Source organism: Dipteris shenzhenensis, chromosome 22 (genome assembly GCF_047967505.1).
Source record: "Dipteris shenzhenensis isolate YYH24624 ecotype China chromosome 22, Dip_SZ_1.0, whole genome shotgun sequence".
NCBI lineage: Eukaryota > Viridiplantae > Streptophyta > Polypodiopsida > Gleicheniales > Dipteridaceae > Dipteris > Dipteris shenzhenensis.
The window spans coordinates 11,947,195-11,966,645 of NC_141617.1; the positions used below are offsets into that span (position 1 = coordinate 11,947,195).

Here is a 19,451-nt window from a genome sequence, read left to right on the forward strand (position 1 = left end):
AAAAATGCTCCAGCAACTTTCATTACACTTGTGAATAATGTCTTAAGGCCATATTTAGGGAAATTTACTGTAGTATTTTTAGATGATATCCTTATATATAGTAAAACCAGAAAAAAGCATTTGGAACATTTGTGAAAAGTGTTCCAGCTGCTTAGAGATAATTCACTCTTTTCTAAAGAATCCAAATGTGAATTCTTTACAAAAGAAGTAAAGTACTTGGGACATATAATATCCTAAGAAGGGGTTCGTATGGAGCCAAAAAAGTAAGGGCCATATTGGAATGGCCACATCCTACAAACCTAGATGAATTACATATATTCTTAGGTTTGTCTAGATTCTATAGGAGATTCATCCAAGATTATGCTAAGATTGTTGTTCAGATGACGGACCGGCTTAAGGGCAAGGGAATCACCTTCATAAGGGATGAACCTCAAAAGAGAAGTTTTGAAAAATTAAAATTAGCTATAGCAGTAGCTCTTGTCTTAAAGGTAGTGGATCCCAATGAACCATTCATGGTTGAGATAGATGCCATTGATTTTTTTATTAGGGCGGTACTTTTACAAAAAGGTCAACCAATGGCTTTTAAAAGCAAAAGTGGAGGCACTATCTATATGGTGCAAAATTCGAGATCATATTTGATCAAGAGAGCATTAAGTGGATTTGCAATTAGCCAGAGCTTAAAGGTAGACAAGCTAGATGGGCTGAATTAATGCAAGAGTTTGATATACAATTAACATATCAGAAGGGGAAGTTCAATGTGGTAGTAGACTCTCTTAGCCAAATGCTAATTGTTAATGAATTCAGTTTTACTCAATTTCAGAATGATTTCCTAGAGTCCTTAAAGGGGAAATGTGAGTTTGGTCCTCACTTCTCTAAAATATGGAAAGCAATTAGAAATAGGGATCCAACTAATCGAGAGGCTTTCACTGAGGAGTCTCCTCGGAGTCTCATGGAAATGGCGATACATCACAAGTTGGTGATAAAGGACTCAAGTGGAAAAAATATACTATTGAGGATGGCTACTTGGTCTACAAGAGAAGAGTATGTTTCCCGAATAATAATGACATTAGGTGCCAAATTCTTTTTGAGTGTCATGATAGTCCGCGTGCTAGACACCCGAGGATTCAGAAGACATATGCACTTCTAAAAAGGTAATTCTTTTGTCTTGGATTAGGTAAGGATATCCAAGACTATGTATTGAAGTGCCAAAAATTTCAGGTCAATAAGTTAGAATGCCTTAAGGTAGGAGGTCTCCTACACCCATTTGAGATTCCATCTGGCAAATGGGAAAGCATCTCCATGGATTTTATTGTGGCATTACCAAGGACACAGAGGGGGGATAGCTCTATGTGGGTAATTGTTGATCGGTTGACCAAGATGGTTTATTTTATTCATGTCAATGAAGATGTTAAAACTCCATAATTAGCTAGGCTATTTGTGGAGCATATAGACTGTATGGGCTACCAGTCGCACCGTCACCGGTATTATTAGTGACCAGGGTAGCAAATTTAATAACCATTTTTTGAGGGTTGTGTTTATGAGATTGGAAACTTTGTTGAATATGAGCACCATGGATCATTTGCAGAGTGATGGCAAACTGAAAGGGTCAATCAAATCATTGAAGATATGCTTCGAGCATATGTAAGTAAATGGCAATTGGGAACAATATTTGCCCATATTAGAATTTGCATATAAGAGTGCCAAACATTTAGCTACAGGTTTTAGTCCATTCATGATGATGTATGCATTTTAACCAAGAGCCCCAATGACTGTGGGACTCGAAAAAGAGAAGGTTCAAGCAGCCAAAGACTTTCTTGAAGATATGAATCAAATGCTTAAGTTAGCTAAAGAGAGCATAGGAAGAGCTCAAGATAGAGCACAAAGTTATGCAAACCCCCACCATAGAAGGTTGGAATTTGAAGTAAATGAGACAGTCTACCTCAAGGTATCTGAATCTTCAAAATCTCTAAAGATAGGTAAATGTCCGACGTTGTATCTTAGGTATTGTGGACCATTCACAATACTTAAGAGAAATTGAGAACTTGCTTATAAATTAGCCTTACCCGAAAGATGTAGAGTACATCCAGTTTTTCATGTTAGTAGGCTAAAAAGGAAGATAGGAGATGATCATAATTTCATTGTGAAATGAAGGCCTAGTTGAATTCATTGAATCTGCATCTTTACCACATGAACCAGAGAGAATTTTTTTTTGGGCAAAAAAAAGTTTGAATATATTATATCATAAAAAATATGATCAATACATGTTCTTTAGAGTAGAATAGCCAACCCCCATGGGGAGAAGTTTCTTTAGCAAAACATTTGTGACAGAGACTCATGAGCTTGAAGGCTTCTGAGTTTGTCCTATGAGAGAGGAGAGCACGCATGAAGGGATAAGGAGACACCAGAAGTGGTGGAGCAATAGCTACTCCAGCTTATTCCTCTGTCATATATATATGAGTATATATGGGCCCTGTACAAGTGGGTGGGCACACTGCCCTTTTCCCCAACAACCTCCCACTTAAAGGCAACGTGCCTTTTAAGGGAGTATAGTACATGTACAATACAATCAGCCATTGGCTGAAAAACAAGATGACAAGACTGTCATCCTATGCCCATCGGCACTCTACAATGTGCAAAGTGCATAGAGGATAAGCAACTAGTAGACATCAGGACTGCAGGATAGAAAATGACAGGTTGTAGATGCATGTCAACCAAGATCTCATGCTAAATCTCACTGGGAGAGTGAACTCTCACCACCATGTGCTCCTGTGCTAAGTCCATAGAACCTAAACTGTCACTGTGCAAAGAAGGTGTCTCTGTACAACCTGTGACCATAAGCACATGCCCTATAGTAGACCTCTGCTGGTCTACCCAACCTGCATCACCTACATGTTGCTCCTAGAAGCATAAGTACCTGATGCCCACAACTGCTTCCCTGCTACCAAAATCTACCATAATAATGCTACCGACTCCCACTACAACAAAAGCAAGAACCAGAAGTGTAGCCCCAATGGCAAACATGTGAGAACCAAGTCTCAACCCAGTCATGGATGCATGAAGTACGATGGCTGCCATATCAACCATAACCTACTACTCAACTGATCTGTGATCGTCAAACTTGCTGTGTTTCAAGTATGGAGCCAATACAGGCAATGGAGTACTCAATAACTTCCCCCTCTCCATACTAAAACAACCAAGAAGTTCCCACTGCAAAGCATCCCTGTCCATAAAGGACCATATGGCAAGTAACCTTGGAAGAATAACAACCTCTTGAATACTGAGACCATAACCTATCTCACTGTGCATCACATCTTGAGCTCTCATAATGGTATCAAACCTATGAAGCCAATCTCCAGGGGATTGCTTCTAGCCATGGAGGCACTTACGAAGTAAACATATTAATGATTCCTCCCCATGCGTAATATGACATGAGTCAATAACTGCAGAAACCACATCTGTCTTGGCATAACTAGCCAATGGATCATACTGGGCATCATTAGCCAAGGTATCCTGCTCACCATGCATAGCCTCATCCTCACCTGCAAGAGGTACTCTGCATCCCAGGATAACTATCCATAGAAGATGCATCAACAATCTCCATAGGAGTATAAACATGTGGAATACTTGAGACATCTGATCATCTTTGACCAAAATCAGGAAGTAATCGTGGCTGTCCCAACTTTATAACCTACTCACCATGGCAAAAACCTCCCACTCCAAGGGATATGGACTGCCCCTACAAAGAATTCAGAGTTAAATGTGCACTTACAGCCTCCTAGAACACCACTCTCCTGCTATCCACAATCCTGGGCTATCTAAGCATAGCATTCTCTCTGAAATAGACATCATGGTTGCATATCAGCTCTCTAGCTAAAAGATCCCATAACCTGTAGTCCCTGCTGGACTCACTATATCCAAAGAAGATACACCTCCTCAATCTAGATCCAAACTACTTGTGCATATCTCTAGAATGATGAGCATAAGCCTCGCAACCAAACACACGTAAATGCTCATAACATGGTGCGCTACCTATCAAGGACTCAAATGGCACTCTACCATCTAGAGATCTCCTAGGTAACGTGTTAAGCAAGTATGCAGTTGTCTTACATGCCTCATCCCAATAGCATTCGGTAAGACTTGCATATCGTAGCATGCTACCAGTTCTGTCCAATAGAATGTGATTTATGCCTTCTGCCAAGGCATCATGAGCAAAAAGATGAGGAGTGGTCAACACCCTCATGATACCAAGTATATCACATAGATGCTGAAATCTAGGAGAGGCAAACTCTGCATCACCATCAGTCATCAAGCTCAATAGCTTCTTTCCTGACTGATTTTTAGCATTACCCAAGAAGCACTAAAATGTATCATATACATCATGCTTCTGATGAATCAGATTACCCATATGTACTTTGTAGCAGCATCAATAAATGTCACAAAGTAAGAGGTGCCACCTAGTGAAAATGTAGGCATAGGCCCACAAACTGCACTATGAACCAACTGCAATGGCTTAACATACCTCTCATGACTGTCTTCTTCACAAAAGAGAATCCCATAATCTCATGAATGAATAATTTGTAAAGGTGGACTTGCAGCTTCTCAAAGAAATTGTAGAACAAACATAGACTGCATTTTTAGAGTGTAGGTTAAAGAACCATGCCAATTCATACTAACTAACATTTCACCAAACATGGCATTAGCTTGTCATCGTAATATATAAGTTCAAATTATACAATTGTTAGCCACATAGAATATGGGCAAAGTATACATTTTTTGCCACTTTCAATATGAGCAAAGTACAAAGAGTGCTCATTTTGCAAAATTTATAGTTACATTTGACATGGCCAAAAAAAATACAAGGGGTGCCCATTTTCCAAAAATTATAATTACAATAAAATAATTCCATATTATCTCAAAGAACCAAAAAAGTGAAAATTGCATACTCCCACAAAGTTGTGTCAAGATGGTGGTCTATAGGAACAATTGTAGTGGTAGCCATTGAGTGAATAGACTGCATAGGAGCACCATCAAGACGAGGGTAGCTAGGATGGAGAGCAAGATTGCCAACATTTTTGCGACGGGTGTGTATATGGAGAATATCAATTTGTAAAAACTCAATTATTAAAATTGCTCAATAGTCAAGAATATTGTAACATCTAAAATATAGCTTTAAGAATTTTATGTTTTAAAAAATAAGGCAAAAAAAAGATTGTAATTTGCAAATACAAAATACAGCATGAGAACATATTGTAATTTATCACATCATCTCCAAAATCCATATACAAAATTGATATCTGTCATTACAATATACGGCATTCAACTTATATGGGAAGTACAACCTCTGCAATCGAGGATCCGCTGAAAAAGTTTCTCCAATGCCAATAACATCGTACAATTGCTTGGCCTGAGGAGCATTACAGGTTGGACATGCACTCCTAACCTTTAACATATTTGCCAAGCATATCAAGTGAAACCAATGGTGGCATGAGAGCTCATAATAACAAAGCATCATATCAAAGCGGTTTTGGCATATTGGACATAAAGGCCCATCATCCACAAAGGTAATATGCATAAGAAGGGTGGAGGGTTTTCTCATAACCAGGCCCACAAAATTAGAATCCAAGCTACAAACATGGTCTCTATCTTCAATATGTTAGAGTGAGGCTTGTTCATCTCCCTTTGGTTGAGAATATATAGTGGAGATGCAGCATTTCTCCTCGTAGGAATTTTTGATGTCTTGCATATGTCCGTACTCTTGGAGGATTGTGTTCAAGCAATTCACTTCAGCAAGGAACCGCTCATTCTCATTCATCACCCATGGATATTCAAACATAGCATCATGCACTATGATCCTTGAAAACGTGATATCTTCCCTTGCTACACTTTGTGGTGCTGGCTGTGGACCCTTTGCACCATCACCCCCCTCTACACCTTCATCGCTCACGGCTTAACACATGTCCATAAATAGTTTAGAAATTTTCACAAAAACTACACATATGCAAAACATGGCTAATGAGTACATTATGTAGAGGAGGGTTTGTGCGGTAGTATGAGCCATCAAGAGGGTGGGGATAATGAGTAGGTTCTCCTTCTGCCATTAGCGCATTACTTCGGCAGATTTGTCATTTTTTATGTTGGCACTTTTGCCATTTTGTAGGTCTGTCCTTTGGATCAATCCTACATAGCAAGTATCCACAATCAACCAAGAGTTTGATTGCAAGGTCTCCTTCATCAGGAGATTCTACTGCATCTATGAGAGACCTTGCCCCTAAAGGGGACCCCTGAAGTGCCATATCGTCAGTTGCATTTTCCTTGGTTGCATAACAAAATACATTTTCCTTGGTGCACTAATATATAAATCCAAGAACAAGTGCGATGGTTGTCATAGATTTCCTTCTGTTTGCCATCATGGAAGTCGTCATAGATATCCTCCTATAATATGTAAAAAATAGGTAACGAGGCCATAACTCCAATAACCAGCGTGGTGGTCACTCCAAGATAATCTTGAATTTTCTTGATCTGCATGGGCACACTGACCAATGTGAAAGGTGGCAAACTGCAGCAAAAGGCTGTGCAATGACCAGAGGCTGCGCTGCGTGAAGGAGTACAGAGATACATGATGTCATGTAGAGCTACCATGTGTCGAGCTCTGAGGCATTTAGAATATATAGATTTCATCTCATTATTATGCTAGTTTGACGTTGGGAAAATTTCTGGTGAAAGCACGGGTCCATGCAAAATTCAAAATCTCACCCAGGAGTGCATCACGTCGTGGTCCCAAAATAACCCCGAGAATAGTTATGTGATTGATTACACCCAAGCAAACATTGAACCTATAGTTATTTGTTTTGTATTGAAATCAAATGTGATCTCAGCAACCTCTCAGGGCATGCAAACACAATTATACTTACTAACAACTCTTTTGGGTATTATAAATTTTTTCTAGCACAAAAAAAGTAGTGGAGGATAGTAACCTGTTTGTGATTAATAAACACAATCACCACTGCCTATTTTGGTGCTGATACTAGTGTCTACATTGACACAAAAATTGCTAATATTTTTAAAGAACTAGTTTTTATACCTCCCATAAAAATGCTTCTTTGCAGTTTTGAATGAAAAAAGATAAAAATATTGAGAAGCTCCACATGATGTTTGGGTTAAAATACCTTCACCAGTGCCTATTTTGGTGCTGATACCAGTGTTTACACTGATAAACACAATCACCAGTGCCTATTTTGGTGCTGATACTAGTGTCTACACTGACATCAAAATTGCTAATATTTTTAAAGAACTGGTTTTTATACCTCCCATAAAAATGCTTCTTTGCACTTTTGAATGAAAAAAGATAAAAATATTGAGAAGCTCCACATGATGTTTGGGTTAAAATACCTTCATATAATAATGATGGAATAAAAAAGTAATGATGTAAATTCATGTTAATTGGAAAAGTAAAAAACCCCTCAATAAATTATTCAAAAACATATATTTGCAACAAAATTTTCACCCTCAACCAAGTCCTTCGTTCCAAATAAGTCTATATTCTCTGGTCATATATCTTTGTGATCTATAGTAGCTAAACTTAATCACATGGTGGTCTAATGATGCAGTAAGGGCCTAGAAGATATACTATCCACATTGCTACACCTTCCTCCTTTTCCTATGTTTTCCGGTGTGAAAATCGTTGGTATAGTATGTAGGCGGGACTTATGTCAGTACTATAGTCGGTATATATACTGACATCAAAGAGTGTTGATATATACCAACACATATTGTGTCGGTATATACTGACACTAATAGAAGTCATTTTACTAGTGTTGGGATATACCGATACTAGTAAAAATTTCAAGTTGTGGAGTTAATGTACTATCCAACCATTGACAACCTTTTAGGTGTTTCCAAAAAGTCCGAAGGGATCAACTGGAGCACCTCATTTGATGGATGGGGATATGTCAAGCATCTAGATATATACAATTTTTGCCATGCGACTAAATCTTGCTATCTTATTTCTAATCACGAGGATCTAGGGAGATTTGGCCATGCGACCAAATCTTGCTATCTTCTTTCTAATCACGAGGATCTAGGGAGATTTGGCCATGCGACTAAATCTTGCTATCTTCTTTCTAATCACGAGGATCTAGGGAGATTTGGCCATGCGACCAAATCTTGCTATCTTCTTTATAATCACGAGGGTCTAGGAAGATTTGGCCATGCAGTCAAATCTTTCCAAAGTAGCTGGGTTTGGGGAGATTTGGCTGTGATGCCAAATCTTTTTAGCTTCTTTTAAATCATGAGGATTTAGGGAGCCTTGGCTTGTGGCCAAATATTACTAGCTTCTTTCTAATCACGAGTGTCTAGGGAGATTTGGCAATGTGGCCAAATCTTTTCAAAGCAGCAAGGTTTAGGGAGATTTAAATGTGATGCCAAATCTTTATAGCTTCTTTTAAATCACCAAGGTCTAGGGAGATTTGGCTGTGCGGCCAATTCAAATTTCAAATCTGAAAATTTAAAATTCAAAATCTTAGATTCAAAATTCAAAATTGAAATTCTGAATCTTAGATACAAAATTCAAATTTCAAGATTTGAAAGTCAAATCATATACTAAAGACCCTACTTTCAAATCACACTTTGAGATTCCTACTTTTACAAGATTTTTGCTTTCAAATCATGGTGTTGCGAAATGGAAAAGATGGAGAACATGCAAGAATCAGGTACACTTTCGATTTCTTTCGTTTTCTTACTTGGATGATTGAGTAGCCATTGTTGTTTGTGAGCTTGTGCGCTTTGGATTTCAAGCAGGTAGATGAATCTATTTGTTTCCTCAAAAAACTAGTTCTCTTGTTGCATGCGGTAGTTGATCGAGGTGAATTGAGAGGAGGGTAGACAGAGGTGCAAGGAGAAGAGGGTAGATGGAGGAATGGAGAGAAGGGGACAGATAGAGGGAGAGAGAGATGTAGCAATCACAAGAGTTGTCTTTCTTGTTGGTAGACGGAAGAGGAGCCGAAGGGGAGAAGAACAAAAGGAGCGACAGAGAAGACTTGCAAGAGCTTGGGAGGAAATCTAGGAAGGGAGAGAAGGACATTTATTGGGAATGGAAAGAACAGGGTACAGCAGAACACTTCTCCACATCCATCTCTGTTGTATCTTGCTTCTTAGAAGAGCGAAGCATCATGGGAGTAGGGTTCATCCAAAGGACGTCAATTGGGGATGGGAAGAGCAGGGTACAGTAGGCATCCTACTGACGGAGAGGAGCGCCCCAGAAGCAGGAGATTATATGCCGATTAGGGACGGGAAGCACACCAAAAGCAAGAGATTATACGTCGGTTGGGGACGGGAAGCGTAAGATGTGGATTGGGGACATTGATTGGGGATGGAAAGAGTAGGGTATAGCAGGTGGCCTATGGACGGAGACACGTGCCCCAGAAGCAAGAGACTATATGCCGATTAGGGGTGGGAAGTGCACAAGAAGCAGGAGATTATACGCCGGCTAGGGATGGGAAGCGCAAGGTGTGGACTGGGGACGGAAGAGCAGGAGGGCGCTTGTGGATGACGGAGGAGAAGGATTATGCATGCTATGGTGATCTATCTCTTCCTTGTTCTCGTCGTTTTTTGTAGATGATGTGTTGTGTATTTCTCTTGTATATCCCATAGCGTTTGAGCGGTATAGTGACACTACAATCACAAAATCATCAAGGCCCCATAAGTGCGAGACATTCAGTAGAGAGACTGGTGCGGGAACTTGCCTAGCAAGTTAGATGACCCTTGATAGGGACAGGTAGCGGACTTGGAGGAAGGACTACATAATGTTTGAGTAGTGCTTTCCTGAGGAACAGGAAGCATCCGAGGAAGCTCAAAATGCTTATGGTAAGCTAGCAAGCAGCATGCTCTATGTTGCCTCTCCTAAGCTGAGGGGCACATGAGGCATGAACGTGGAGGACACTACGATAGTAGGGAAGGATGAATGTGTTAGTAATCAACCAACAGAGGGTACGCATAGTAGAAGACTGATAGAATAGGGCCAAAAGCTCACAGAGTGTGGTGTGGTGTGTGGAATCACAAACTTGTTAAATTTATGTGCATAGCATAGGTGTGCAGACTCATCAATAGACAATGAACTGGATCTAGTTATAGAAGACACCAAAATAATGTATTTCCATCTATGGCTATGGACACAATACAAAAGAGATAGATCCAGAGTCCCACCAATGGTGTGGTCCTCTAATCTTACCACAAGGTCCTTATCCTATATGCTGACTATCTCTAGACTCCAACCCGTGTGCTCCACCTCGAGCATAAGTAGAATTTCCGTCCAAAGATCTCAGCACCTTATCGCCCTAGTAGACAGCCTAGGCTTCAGCCTTAAGTGAGCTCAACTGCAGCAACTCTAGCCCTGTTTTACCTCCTGGATGTAGGCCCACAAATCAGGCTTCTGCTGCTCCTATGTTTGCGGACTTGCTAGATGATGAAATGAGGCATGGGTCCTCTCCTTTTATAGCCCTGACTAGAACTGACCACAGTTTGGCCAAGCACACTAGTTTGTAAAAATCAACTAGGTTGGCTGGTCCAACTAGCCCTATAAAAGGGCCTTTGCCAGGCCCTTTTGGGCTGCTGCTTCTACCACTATAGGAGCCTCTTCTAGGCCCTTTACCTGCCCAATACCCCTGCCTTTTGTAGCCCTATGTAGGCACCCTTTGGCTTGCCATGCTATGCCATGTGCTAGCTTTATTCCGTCTGTTGTGCACCTCTGTCAGAGGCCTATTCCATCTTGTACATGCTGCGCCTTTGTCAACCCTCTATGAGGCTACTGTGTTGCCCATGTGGCAACCCCTTTTCCTCTCTCTTGGTTGGGATGTGATGTCCATGTGGTAGCCCCCTCCCTCCCTCTTTTATTTTGGGCACATGCCCTATGTCTCCCTGCTGCACACTTTCCTCATATGGGGGCTTACACATGGGGAGGTCACCTTTCCAACACCCCTCTCACCGATACATCTTAGCGCAATTCCAACATGTCGATTATGATGATGCTCCAATAACTCCCTAGTCGTAGTCCTCTGGAACAATTCGATGCGAAATATTTTCCTAGCTTTTCATCCAGTGGCTCCTGCTCCACCACGTCTCGTTCTGCTTGCGCACACCATCCTGATACACATGTCCATCTCTGGTACCACCTCCTAGCACCACCACCTTCAGTCACGTTCCCACGTTTGAACTCGAGCAATTCAACCGCCATGATCTTCCAATTGTCCCCCTCATAATGAGTGAACAACCTAGAGTCTTCTAGGCACCATGCTCTAAGGGTTTGTTTCAACCCGTCCTTGCTTTGGCAAGGTCCACAACCAATGGATATCTCTAGATAACCTAGACCACAGAGTCTCACTAAGTTCTCAAGCAGTACTCTTCTGGCTTTAGTACACCTTGTCCATCACCTTGCAACAATCTGTGTCTGAGATTTAAAGAAGCATCCACACTTCCCCTTCTGCCTTCAAAGAAGTCCAATTCCTTGCAATCTCGCATTACCTGAGACAAATGAAGAGCAGAGTCTCTCCATAGCATGCTATAAAGGCTCAAATGAAGAACATAAAGTACATACCAAATCGTCGTACTACCAGTGTGCTTTCTCTGAAAGCAAATCATGTACCTGATTGAGGCACATACCAATAGCCTGTGTGATCCTATACTAATCCCTTCTGAAGTACATCCATCTATCTAAGCATGAAACGCTAGGGCACTCCATCGAATCCACCCTCGAGTGAGTTTCAACAACCACACACCTAGAAGATTCCACGCAGTCCATGATGTCCTTCACTTTCACAAAGGCATACGACTCCTCGTCGACCCACATCTCAATGTCAGACATCATTACTGTGGTTTCTGGGTCGGCATATCTGACCTCAGTAACACACGGAGATGTCACCAGGAACAACTCTTCGATTACCACATTTGCTTTCGCTTTTGTATCACCCTCTGAAGCTGAGTCGGACTCCTTCCTATTTTTTTGATCCGCCTTCTTCTTTCTCTAGTCCTTCACAAAATGACCTGGCATGTCACAATAGAAGCACTTCTTCTTTTGCTTCCTCTTAGAAGTGTCCTCATCATCAGAATCATCCTTCTTGGACTTGCCACCTTTAGGCTTGCCCTTCCCTTTACCAGTGTAATCCTTTGCCAAAAGCGCCTTGTCATCTTTGTCGTCATTGTAGAGCTTCTCTTTAGCTTCTTCCTGTAGCAGTAATGGACCCAACTCCTCAAAAGTTAGAGGTTTGGTCCTCTATCCTACTGTGACAGTCATTACAAATCTTTTGAACCTCTGAGGGAGCCTCCTCACAGTACCATTAAGGCCAAATGGCATGAGTCCACCTTCTGACCAATTGATGCCGATTGATCCCTCACCACCTTGACCTTCGTCACATGGTCATGTACTGAATCTCCCTCATCCATATCAAGGGATGTGTTGTTTGTCTCGTACAGATCCTTCAGAATAACCCACACCTCTATTGACATCTCGGCCATCTAGATGTGAGGAAGCATAGAGTTCGCCGTAGTCCCTATGATCAATGCCAGGGCATGGGCGTCTCTTTCTTCCCAAGCTTTGAGCTCCTCTCCATCTATACTGGCATGAGTATCTTCCCCTCCTTATTCACCATATCCTTCGGCTTCGCCTCCACTCCTGTTTTCCATTTCCACAGCTTCCAAGCCACTAAATGACTCTGGATCTTCACCTTCTAGATCGAGTTATTTGACCCATCCAGTTTCCCAGACTCTCCAAAGTTAGAGATAGTGGAAGAAAGAAATGTGGGGGAGGAGGAAGGGAGAGCAGGGGATGAAGAGGATGAAGAGATGGACATCTTTGCTACTAAACCATATAGCAAAGTTGAACAAACTCAACCTTTAGTAGACTAGAACTCTAAACAGGGACTTGATTGAACCTGAGTTCTTGCAAGGGCACTATCCTCCAGTCGTGGAAGTCGATTCCCAAGAGCTTATCATCCTTCAACAAGTACCTGCCTTCTGGCTCCCATACCTATGAGCCTCCTACTTGGGCTCTGATACCATGTTAGAGGGTACAATAATGAAAGACTGATAGAATAGCCCAGGAGCTCACACAGTCTACTAGTGTGTGGGGTGTGGAATCACAAACTTCTTAAACTTATGTGCATACCATAGGTGTGCAGACTCATCAATAGACAATGAACCATCCAAATATAGAAGACACCAAAATAATATATTCATGTCCAAGACTATGGACACAATACAAAAGAGATAGATCTAGAATCCCACCAATGGTGAGGCTCTCTGACCTTACCACAAGGTCCTCCTATCTGCTGGCTATCTCAAGACTCGAGCCCGTGTGCTCCACCTTGAGCATAAGTAGACTTTCCATCCAAAGATGTTGGCACCTTGCTGCCCTACTAGACAACCTAGGCTTCAGCCCCAAGTGAGCTCAGTCTGTAGCAACTCTAGCCCTGCTTTGCCTCTTGGATGTAGGCCCAAAGATCAGGCTTCTGCTGCTCCTATGTTTGTTGACTTGCTAGATGATGAAATGAGGCCTGGGGCCTCTCCTTTTTTAACCCCCACAGGTTGCTGGTTTGTAAAAACCCGACTTTTGCAGCCCGCTACATTCCGTCTCTTGTGTGCCTCTGTCAGAGGCTTGTTCTAGCCTGTAGATGCTACGCCTCTGTTAGTCCTTTGCTAGGCTGCTGTGCTGCCCACATGGCACCTCATGTGCTAGCCGTGTGGCAGCCCCTTTTCCTCTCTCTTGGCTGCCCATGTGCAACCCCCTCCCTCTCTCTTTTCTTTTGGGCACATGCCCTAGGTCTCTCTCCCCAATGCTCTCCTCATATGGGGGCTTACAATGGGGAGGTGACCTTTCCAACTGAATGGACAATGCAGCTTTACCCTCCCTATACATACTCTCTTGGGGGCTCAACACGAACTTACTAGAATTCTCGAGTATACGCTATTAATTAATGTTTGATTCTTAGGTTAATTTTTGCAATGCAAGAAGATACTAATACGAATTCGAGTTTTTCAAGATGGTGGTGACCTTATGGCGCAAAGCCTGGAATCTTCAATTTAAGGTCATCTACAATTTTAGAACGTTGTCATGGGAAGCGTGGGAATGCTCTCTAACATAACAAGAAAGAGGGACTTGCAAGCAAACCTCTCGTACAATAACATTTGTGCCATGTGGCACAATGGGACTTGAAAGTACCAACTCATCTTTGCATTGAAGGTTGTTTTTTCTCAGCATAGCTCCTGACTACATTGAAAGTTGACAGCAAATCTAACTCGCTTTCCATTACTCCATAGTCGTCCTCTGCGTTAAAACCCTTGCAGCTTCAGCTTTTAGCTCTCTCCCGAGTCCCTCCCTCACAATCTCCGGAAATGGCTTCTGACTTCCGATCTCTGCCTCTCTTCTTCTTCTTTTCCTTCTTTTCCTGCTTTTTTCAATGTATCTTGCTTGCTTTTGCCACTCCAGCTTTTTCTGTCCCAAGCTTCTTTCCTGCTATCTTCGTTTTTGGAGACTCCTTATTGGATCCTGGAAATGATGAGAAGCTCATTACCTTAGCGAGAGCCGATCGTCCTCCTTATGGAAGGGATTTAAGCAGCCACCGCCCGACTGGAAGGTTTTGTAACGGTCTCCTGACCTCTGATATCCTTGGTGAGTTGAAGGTGGTCTTGTTAGTTAATACTCAAAGGAAAGGGGGATCACGGAGCTGCTTTTGGTTTTACTATAGGATTCTGTTTACCGAATGGGCATCGGGCGTTTGGCTCTCACCTTGTGGTGGTGGATTTCATTTCTTACAGTAAAATGTCGTTGAGCAGCTTCTCTAGCGGGCCTTCCATATCCGCCAGCCTACCTGCTCGACCAAAACAATGTATTGAGCGGTACAAGCTTTGCGTCGTCCGGTGCAGGAATAATGAACCTTACCGGATATCAATTGGTTAGCTGCTTTAAAAATCCTTCCTGAATTTCCAAATCACAATCTCAATGCAATCACAGAATCCTTATTTTCAGCTTTGCCCATTTCGGGAATCCTTGTTGACCTCTGCGTATGAATTCCTCAGCTGCAACGGATCAATTTTGCCCAGCAAGTGCAGTATTTTTCCGATGTGAGAGACCAATTGAGCACAGACATAGGCGTGCAGGAAGCTTCCGTTCGTATTTCAAAATCCCTCTTTCTGGTCTGCCTTGGCAACAACGATTATCTTACAAATTATTTTGGAAATCCGTTTGGGACAAGCCCGACGCAGCGCAAATACTCTCCCGAGGAGTTCAGAAATCTTCTTATAACTACATACGAGAAATACTTAGTGGTTCGTAGCCTATTTCGCATAATGCATCTTTTTAGCAGCCTATTTAACTTTGGATACAGAGGTCATGCTAACGATGACCTGTGGAAGGGATCAAACAATTGTAACACTTTCGTGCCTTCGTTTTGCAGGAATTGTACAGTTTGGGAGCCCGAAAGTTCGCGGTAGTGTCTCTCTCCGCCATAGGATGCATTCCGTTGGAGCTTCTTATCCAGCGAGTTGTAAACGGACAGTGCGTTTCATTCATAAATGACGAGGTTAAGAAGTTCAATGCAGCGCTATTGCTGTTGTCGAACCAACTTCAGGCGGCCTACGGCGACGCCCATTTCGTCTTTCTCAATTCCTACGACGCGGTACTCAATATTATCAATAACCCAACAGCAAACGGTAATAAAACTTGTTTATTTCTTCAATGAAGAGAACTGCCGAAGCAGGAATTGTAGCCGATTTTTGAAGGTTGAACTACCAAAACGATTCGCGACCAAAAAGTTGCTATGTATGCAGGCTTCCTATACGGGTCGAGAGCCTGCTGTGGAGCGGGGCCATACGGAGGCATACCATGTTACAGAGCGATCAGTTCGGCATGCGAGAACGCGTCACAGTATGTATTTTGGGACTTCGCTCACCCGACGCAAGCAGTGAATGCAGTTCTGGCGAACAAATTTTGGGCGGGATTGAGCCCGGACGTTTCCCCAATGAATGTGAAACAGTTGGCTATGCTGTGAAATCTGCGACGGGTCGCGAGTCGCGACTGGTCCTCGTTTCATTGCGCACAAACTGGCAGAGGCGTCATTGAATCAACTTTAAAGCGTTTCGAAGTCTTCTGATCAGAGCAAAGAGAGGTGATGGATAATAGTTCACTGCAATTGAGCTGGAACCCGCAGACCGTGAATGGTCATTGTAATGTGATGCTCATCAAGTTGTCGTCTACTAGTGCGACTGATTCAGTGACATTCAGTATGTCCGTGATGGAATCATGGAAATCGGGAGTCCGACCGTCGACGGCCAGGTCGTTGCAGCGACGACATTATAGTTACAGTGTGAGCGTGTGCGTGGTTTAATAATGGTTGTAAGTTGTAACTTGTGTTCTACAGTTCTACTGTCGAACGATTTCGAATCTGGATTGATCAAAGTCCATGGAATTTGGAAATCCATCTCGAAGGCTTCAGCAACCACGGTGAAATCAGTTAGAGAATGAACGCTTTTAGTTGTAATAATCTTTGTAGCTTGTGTTGCCGGTTTCGATCGAGCAAAGTAGGATGAATCTGGAAACATGGCGTCTCGAAGGCTGCCTGTAATAATGGTTGTAACTTGAGATCTACCGTCTACAATTCGGTCGACTTGAAATCTACCGTCTATAATTTCGATCGATGGAAGCTAACGGAATTTGGAAATCCTTCGTCTCGATTCTCGAAGACTGAATTTTGAAACCTGTCCTCATCAATGTATATTGGCTGTCATCAATGTATTTTGATGCATGAACTGACTTCTGTACTCAAGCATTTAAGTTCTCATTTCTGGTATTTCCGGGAATAAAGACGCTCTCACCTTCTGGTTCAGTGCCCGACAAAAAATGTTATTCTGAGCCTTGAAAATTCAAGGTAGTAGATATTGAAAATTAAAGGTAGTAGATACCACCAAGATTGAACTCGGATGAAATTATGAGGGTACGTGTTTTCTCTGATCGTCTTGGTCTGAGCACATTTTTTTGAGCATGGCCTATATTGTGATTTGGTAGACAATTTTATCATAACATCACACACCATTTAGTCATAAAACTACCCCAAGAAGATACTATATACATTTCTACCCCACAAAGATGCCGCTAACATCACACATCCTTTAGTCATAAAACTACCCCACAAAGATGCTATATACATTTAATTACATTTCTTTCCAATAGTATTTAGGGCTTATAAGATCCCTTTATTCACAAAACTACTTTTCATGTCTACTTCATTTCAACACCCTCCATCTATATCATCCATCATTCATACTATCATGACAGATAGTGATTTATCGATGAAATGATTGCAAGTCACATGGTGAAGAATTTAGGGTGTAAATTTGTATGCGTATATGTCGAAACATTTATTAGTTGCATCAAGGAGATACTATAAGATTCAATTCACCATGATGATCATTTGTACACAACTCATAGTTTTGACATAAAACCTTAACTAAGATATGACATGATTGTCACATCTCTAGCAAATAGAAAAAGTTTTATGAAACCAACATGCTCAAAATTGAATATGTGATATTGAGATTAATATTCATGGGAACTCACATGATGTACTAATAGTTCTTCAATATGATTACTATATCTCTAGCAAATGAAATAGGTGCAAGACACCACAAAAGTTATGCATGTTCAATACTAGGGCATCACAAGCAAAATGAATTGCTTGAAGGGAAAAACTCATGTCAAATCACTAGATTCAATCTTCTTTACTGATGTCATCCACATAGATATTGCGATGATGCCTTCTCTCTTTGATGGGGGCATTGAATGCAATGTCATTACACATCATCTCAGTCATAGCACCTGCATAAGAAGGCAAAAATCTAAAATAGATCAATCAATATCAATGCCTCATTGATAATAATATTCTCCAACAAATAGGTTTAAAAAGATAAAAGACGAGAGTAACATACTTACTAGTCATCTGGAAGATTAACAACCATTTCCACATCTTCGGAATCATTTAGAGTCCCATAGTTGCTTAACACATTTCCCTTTCCTTTCTGTCCATCCAAAAATGGTTGCAATATAGAATTGCAAATGTCAGGATCATTCTCAATAGATAAGCATGCTCTCCCAGAATGCACGCATGCTTTTTGCATAGAACCAGTCCCAGCACCTAAGTCCACCTAAGTCCACCACATGTCCAAAAATTTGACACAACAACTCCAAGAAGTACAACATCATGCATGGAGCCTTCTCCAATGCACCTCTCCATAAAATACTCTCTCCATGTTTTATAGTCTGCTCACTTGTTGGTAAATAATGATGAAACAAACTACTTCCAAAAGCAATGCCCAATTTGGTACCAACCACAGAAGCATTTCCAAGATTACAAACACAAGACATACCAACCCGATGAAGAAGGCATAAAACCACAATATCCACCTAAAGACAAGAAAAGAATTAAACTTATGCTTAGTACAAGCCATTTCATTATACAAGAGCATGAATTCTTTCAATAGGTCATTATAAGACAATTGTCTCATCTTATGATCAATACCACCAACTTTGATTGTACAATATGCATCCAAGCATTGCATGTACTTTCGACATGCAAACTCCAATCTACTGATCCTAGCATAACACTCAACCAAATGAAGAACATGAGGAGCACACATAACTAGGATCCAGCCAGAATCTGAAACAACTATGGCCGCTACTAGCAAGGAGTAGCGTACATGGTCCTCTGTTAATAAATTCCAAGATGGAGATGTAGAATCCTCTACTCCAAGAGCTTCTAGCTGTGTAGGCAGATCAAGAATGAAAAAATCTGTAGCCCAAGCAACACTCTTACCATTTCTTGTTTTTCTTTCACCTCTAAGACCCACAAAGTATTCCTTCATGTCTATATAGGCTTGTGTAAAGTTTGAGACAGACAATTGCTTCCCAAACTCGACATAATCATAGCACCAAACCTTGCAATGTGAAGCATCACATGTGCCACTCCGATTCAAAGTTAGAGAGGTCAATGGAATGTACAAAAAGCAGATAGACCTATCTTTCCATTTACATCCTTTCAAAATGGGTGTAGACTGCAGTACCTGCACATCTGTATCCATAGCACATATGTAAAGACACAAAGTGATAACAACATATGTTACACAAACAAATAACAGCTTGAAAAAAGACCAAGAGAGCTTACCATTATTAGTACCAGGATTTTTTGGTGGCCTACCACCCTTCTTTAGTTCCATACTTGAATCCTTATCCTTTTTAGTCATCTTCTCAAGTGTTTTTTGAATCTCAATGACTGCATCATCCTCGTGGACTGAATTTGAGCTTGATGAACCCATCTCTCCCTTTTTATGCTGTGTGTACAGCTCTACCTCCTCCTCGATGCAACATTCTTTTTTCATATCGAGCCACCACGGGCAGTTCTTTCTCTCCCACTCAA

At 41.5% G+C, this 19,451-nt stretch overlaps 1 protein-coding gene across 1 annotated transcript; it reads left to right on the forward strand.

Annotated features, from left to right (window-relative positions):
- The first annotated feature begins 14,365 nt into the window (after positions 1 to 14,365).
- LOC147887739 (GDSL esterase/lipase LTL1-like) lies at positions 14,366 to 16,676 on the forward strand. Its single transcript, XM_087393722.1, has 5 exons — positions 14,366 to 14,656; positions 14,821 to 14,939; positions 15,064 to 15,312; positions 15,441 to 15,696; positions 15,814 to 16,676. Exons 1-5 carry the CDS (start codon positions 14,380 to 14,382, stop codon positions 16,032 to 16,034), a joined length of 1,122 nt encoding a protein of 373 aa, XP_087249848.1. The 5' UTR covers positions 14,366 to 14,379; the 3' UTR covers positions 16,035 to 16,676.
- The last annotated feature ends 2,775 nt before the right edge of the window (positions 16,677 to 19,451 follow it).

What these genes read in the sequence shown, in the direction of transcription:
- LOC147887739 (XM_087393722.1), top strand. Translation starts at nt 14,380, where the DNA reads ATGGCTTCTGACTTCCGATCTCTGCCTCTCTTCTTCTTCTTTTCCTTC. An exon ending in CCTGACCTCTGATATCCTTG is followed by an intron (nt 14,657 to 14,820) that starts GTGAGTTGAAGG and finishes GTCGTTGAGCAG; the next exon opens with CTTCTCTAGCGGGCCTTCCA. An exon ending in ACCTTACCGGATATCAATTG is followed by an intron (nt 14,940 to 15,063) that starts GTTAGCTGCTTT and finishes TGAATTCCTCAG; the next exon opens with CTGCAACGGATCAATTTTGC.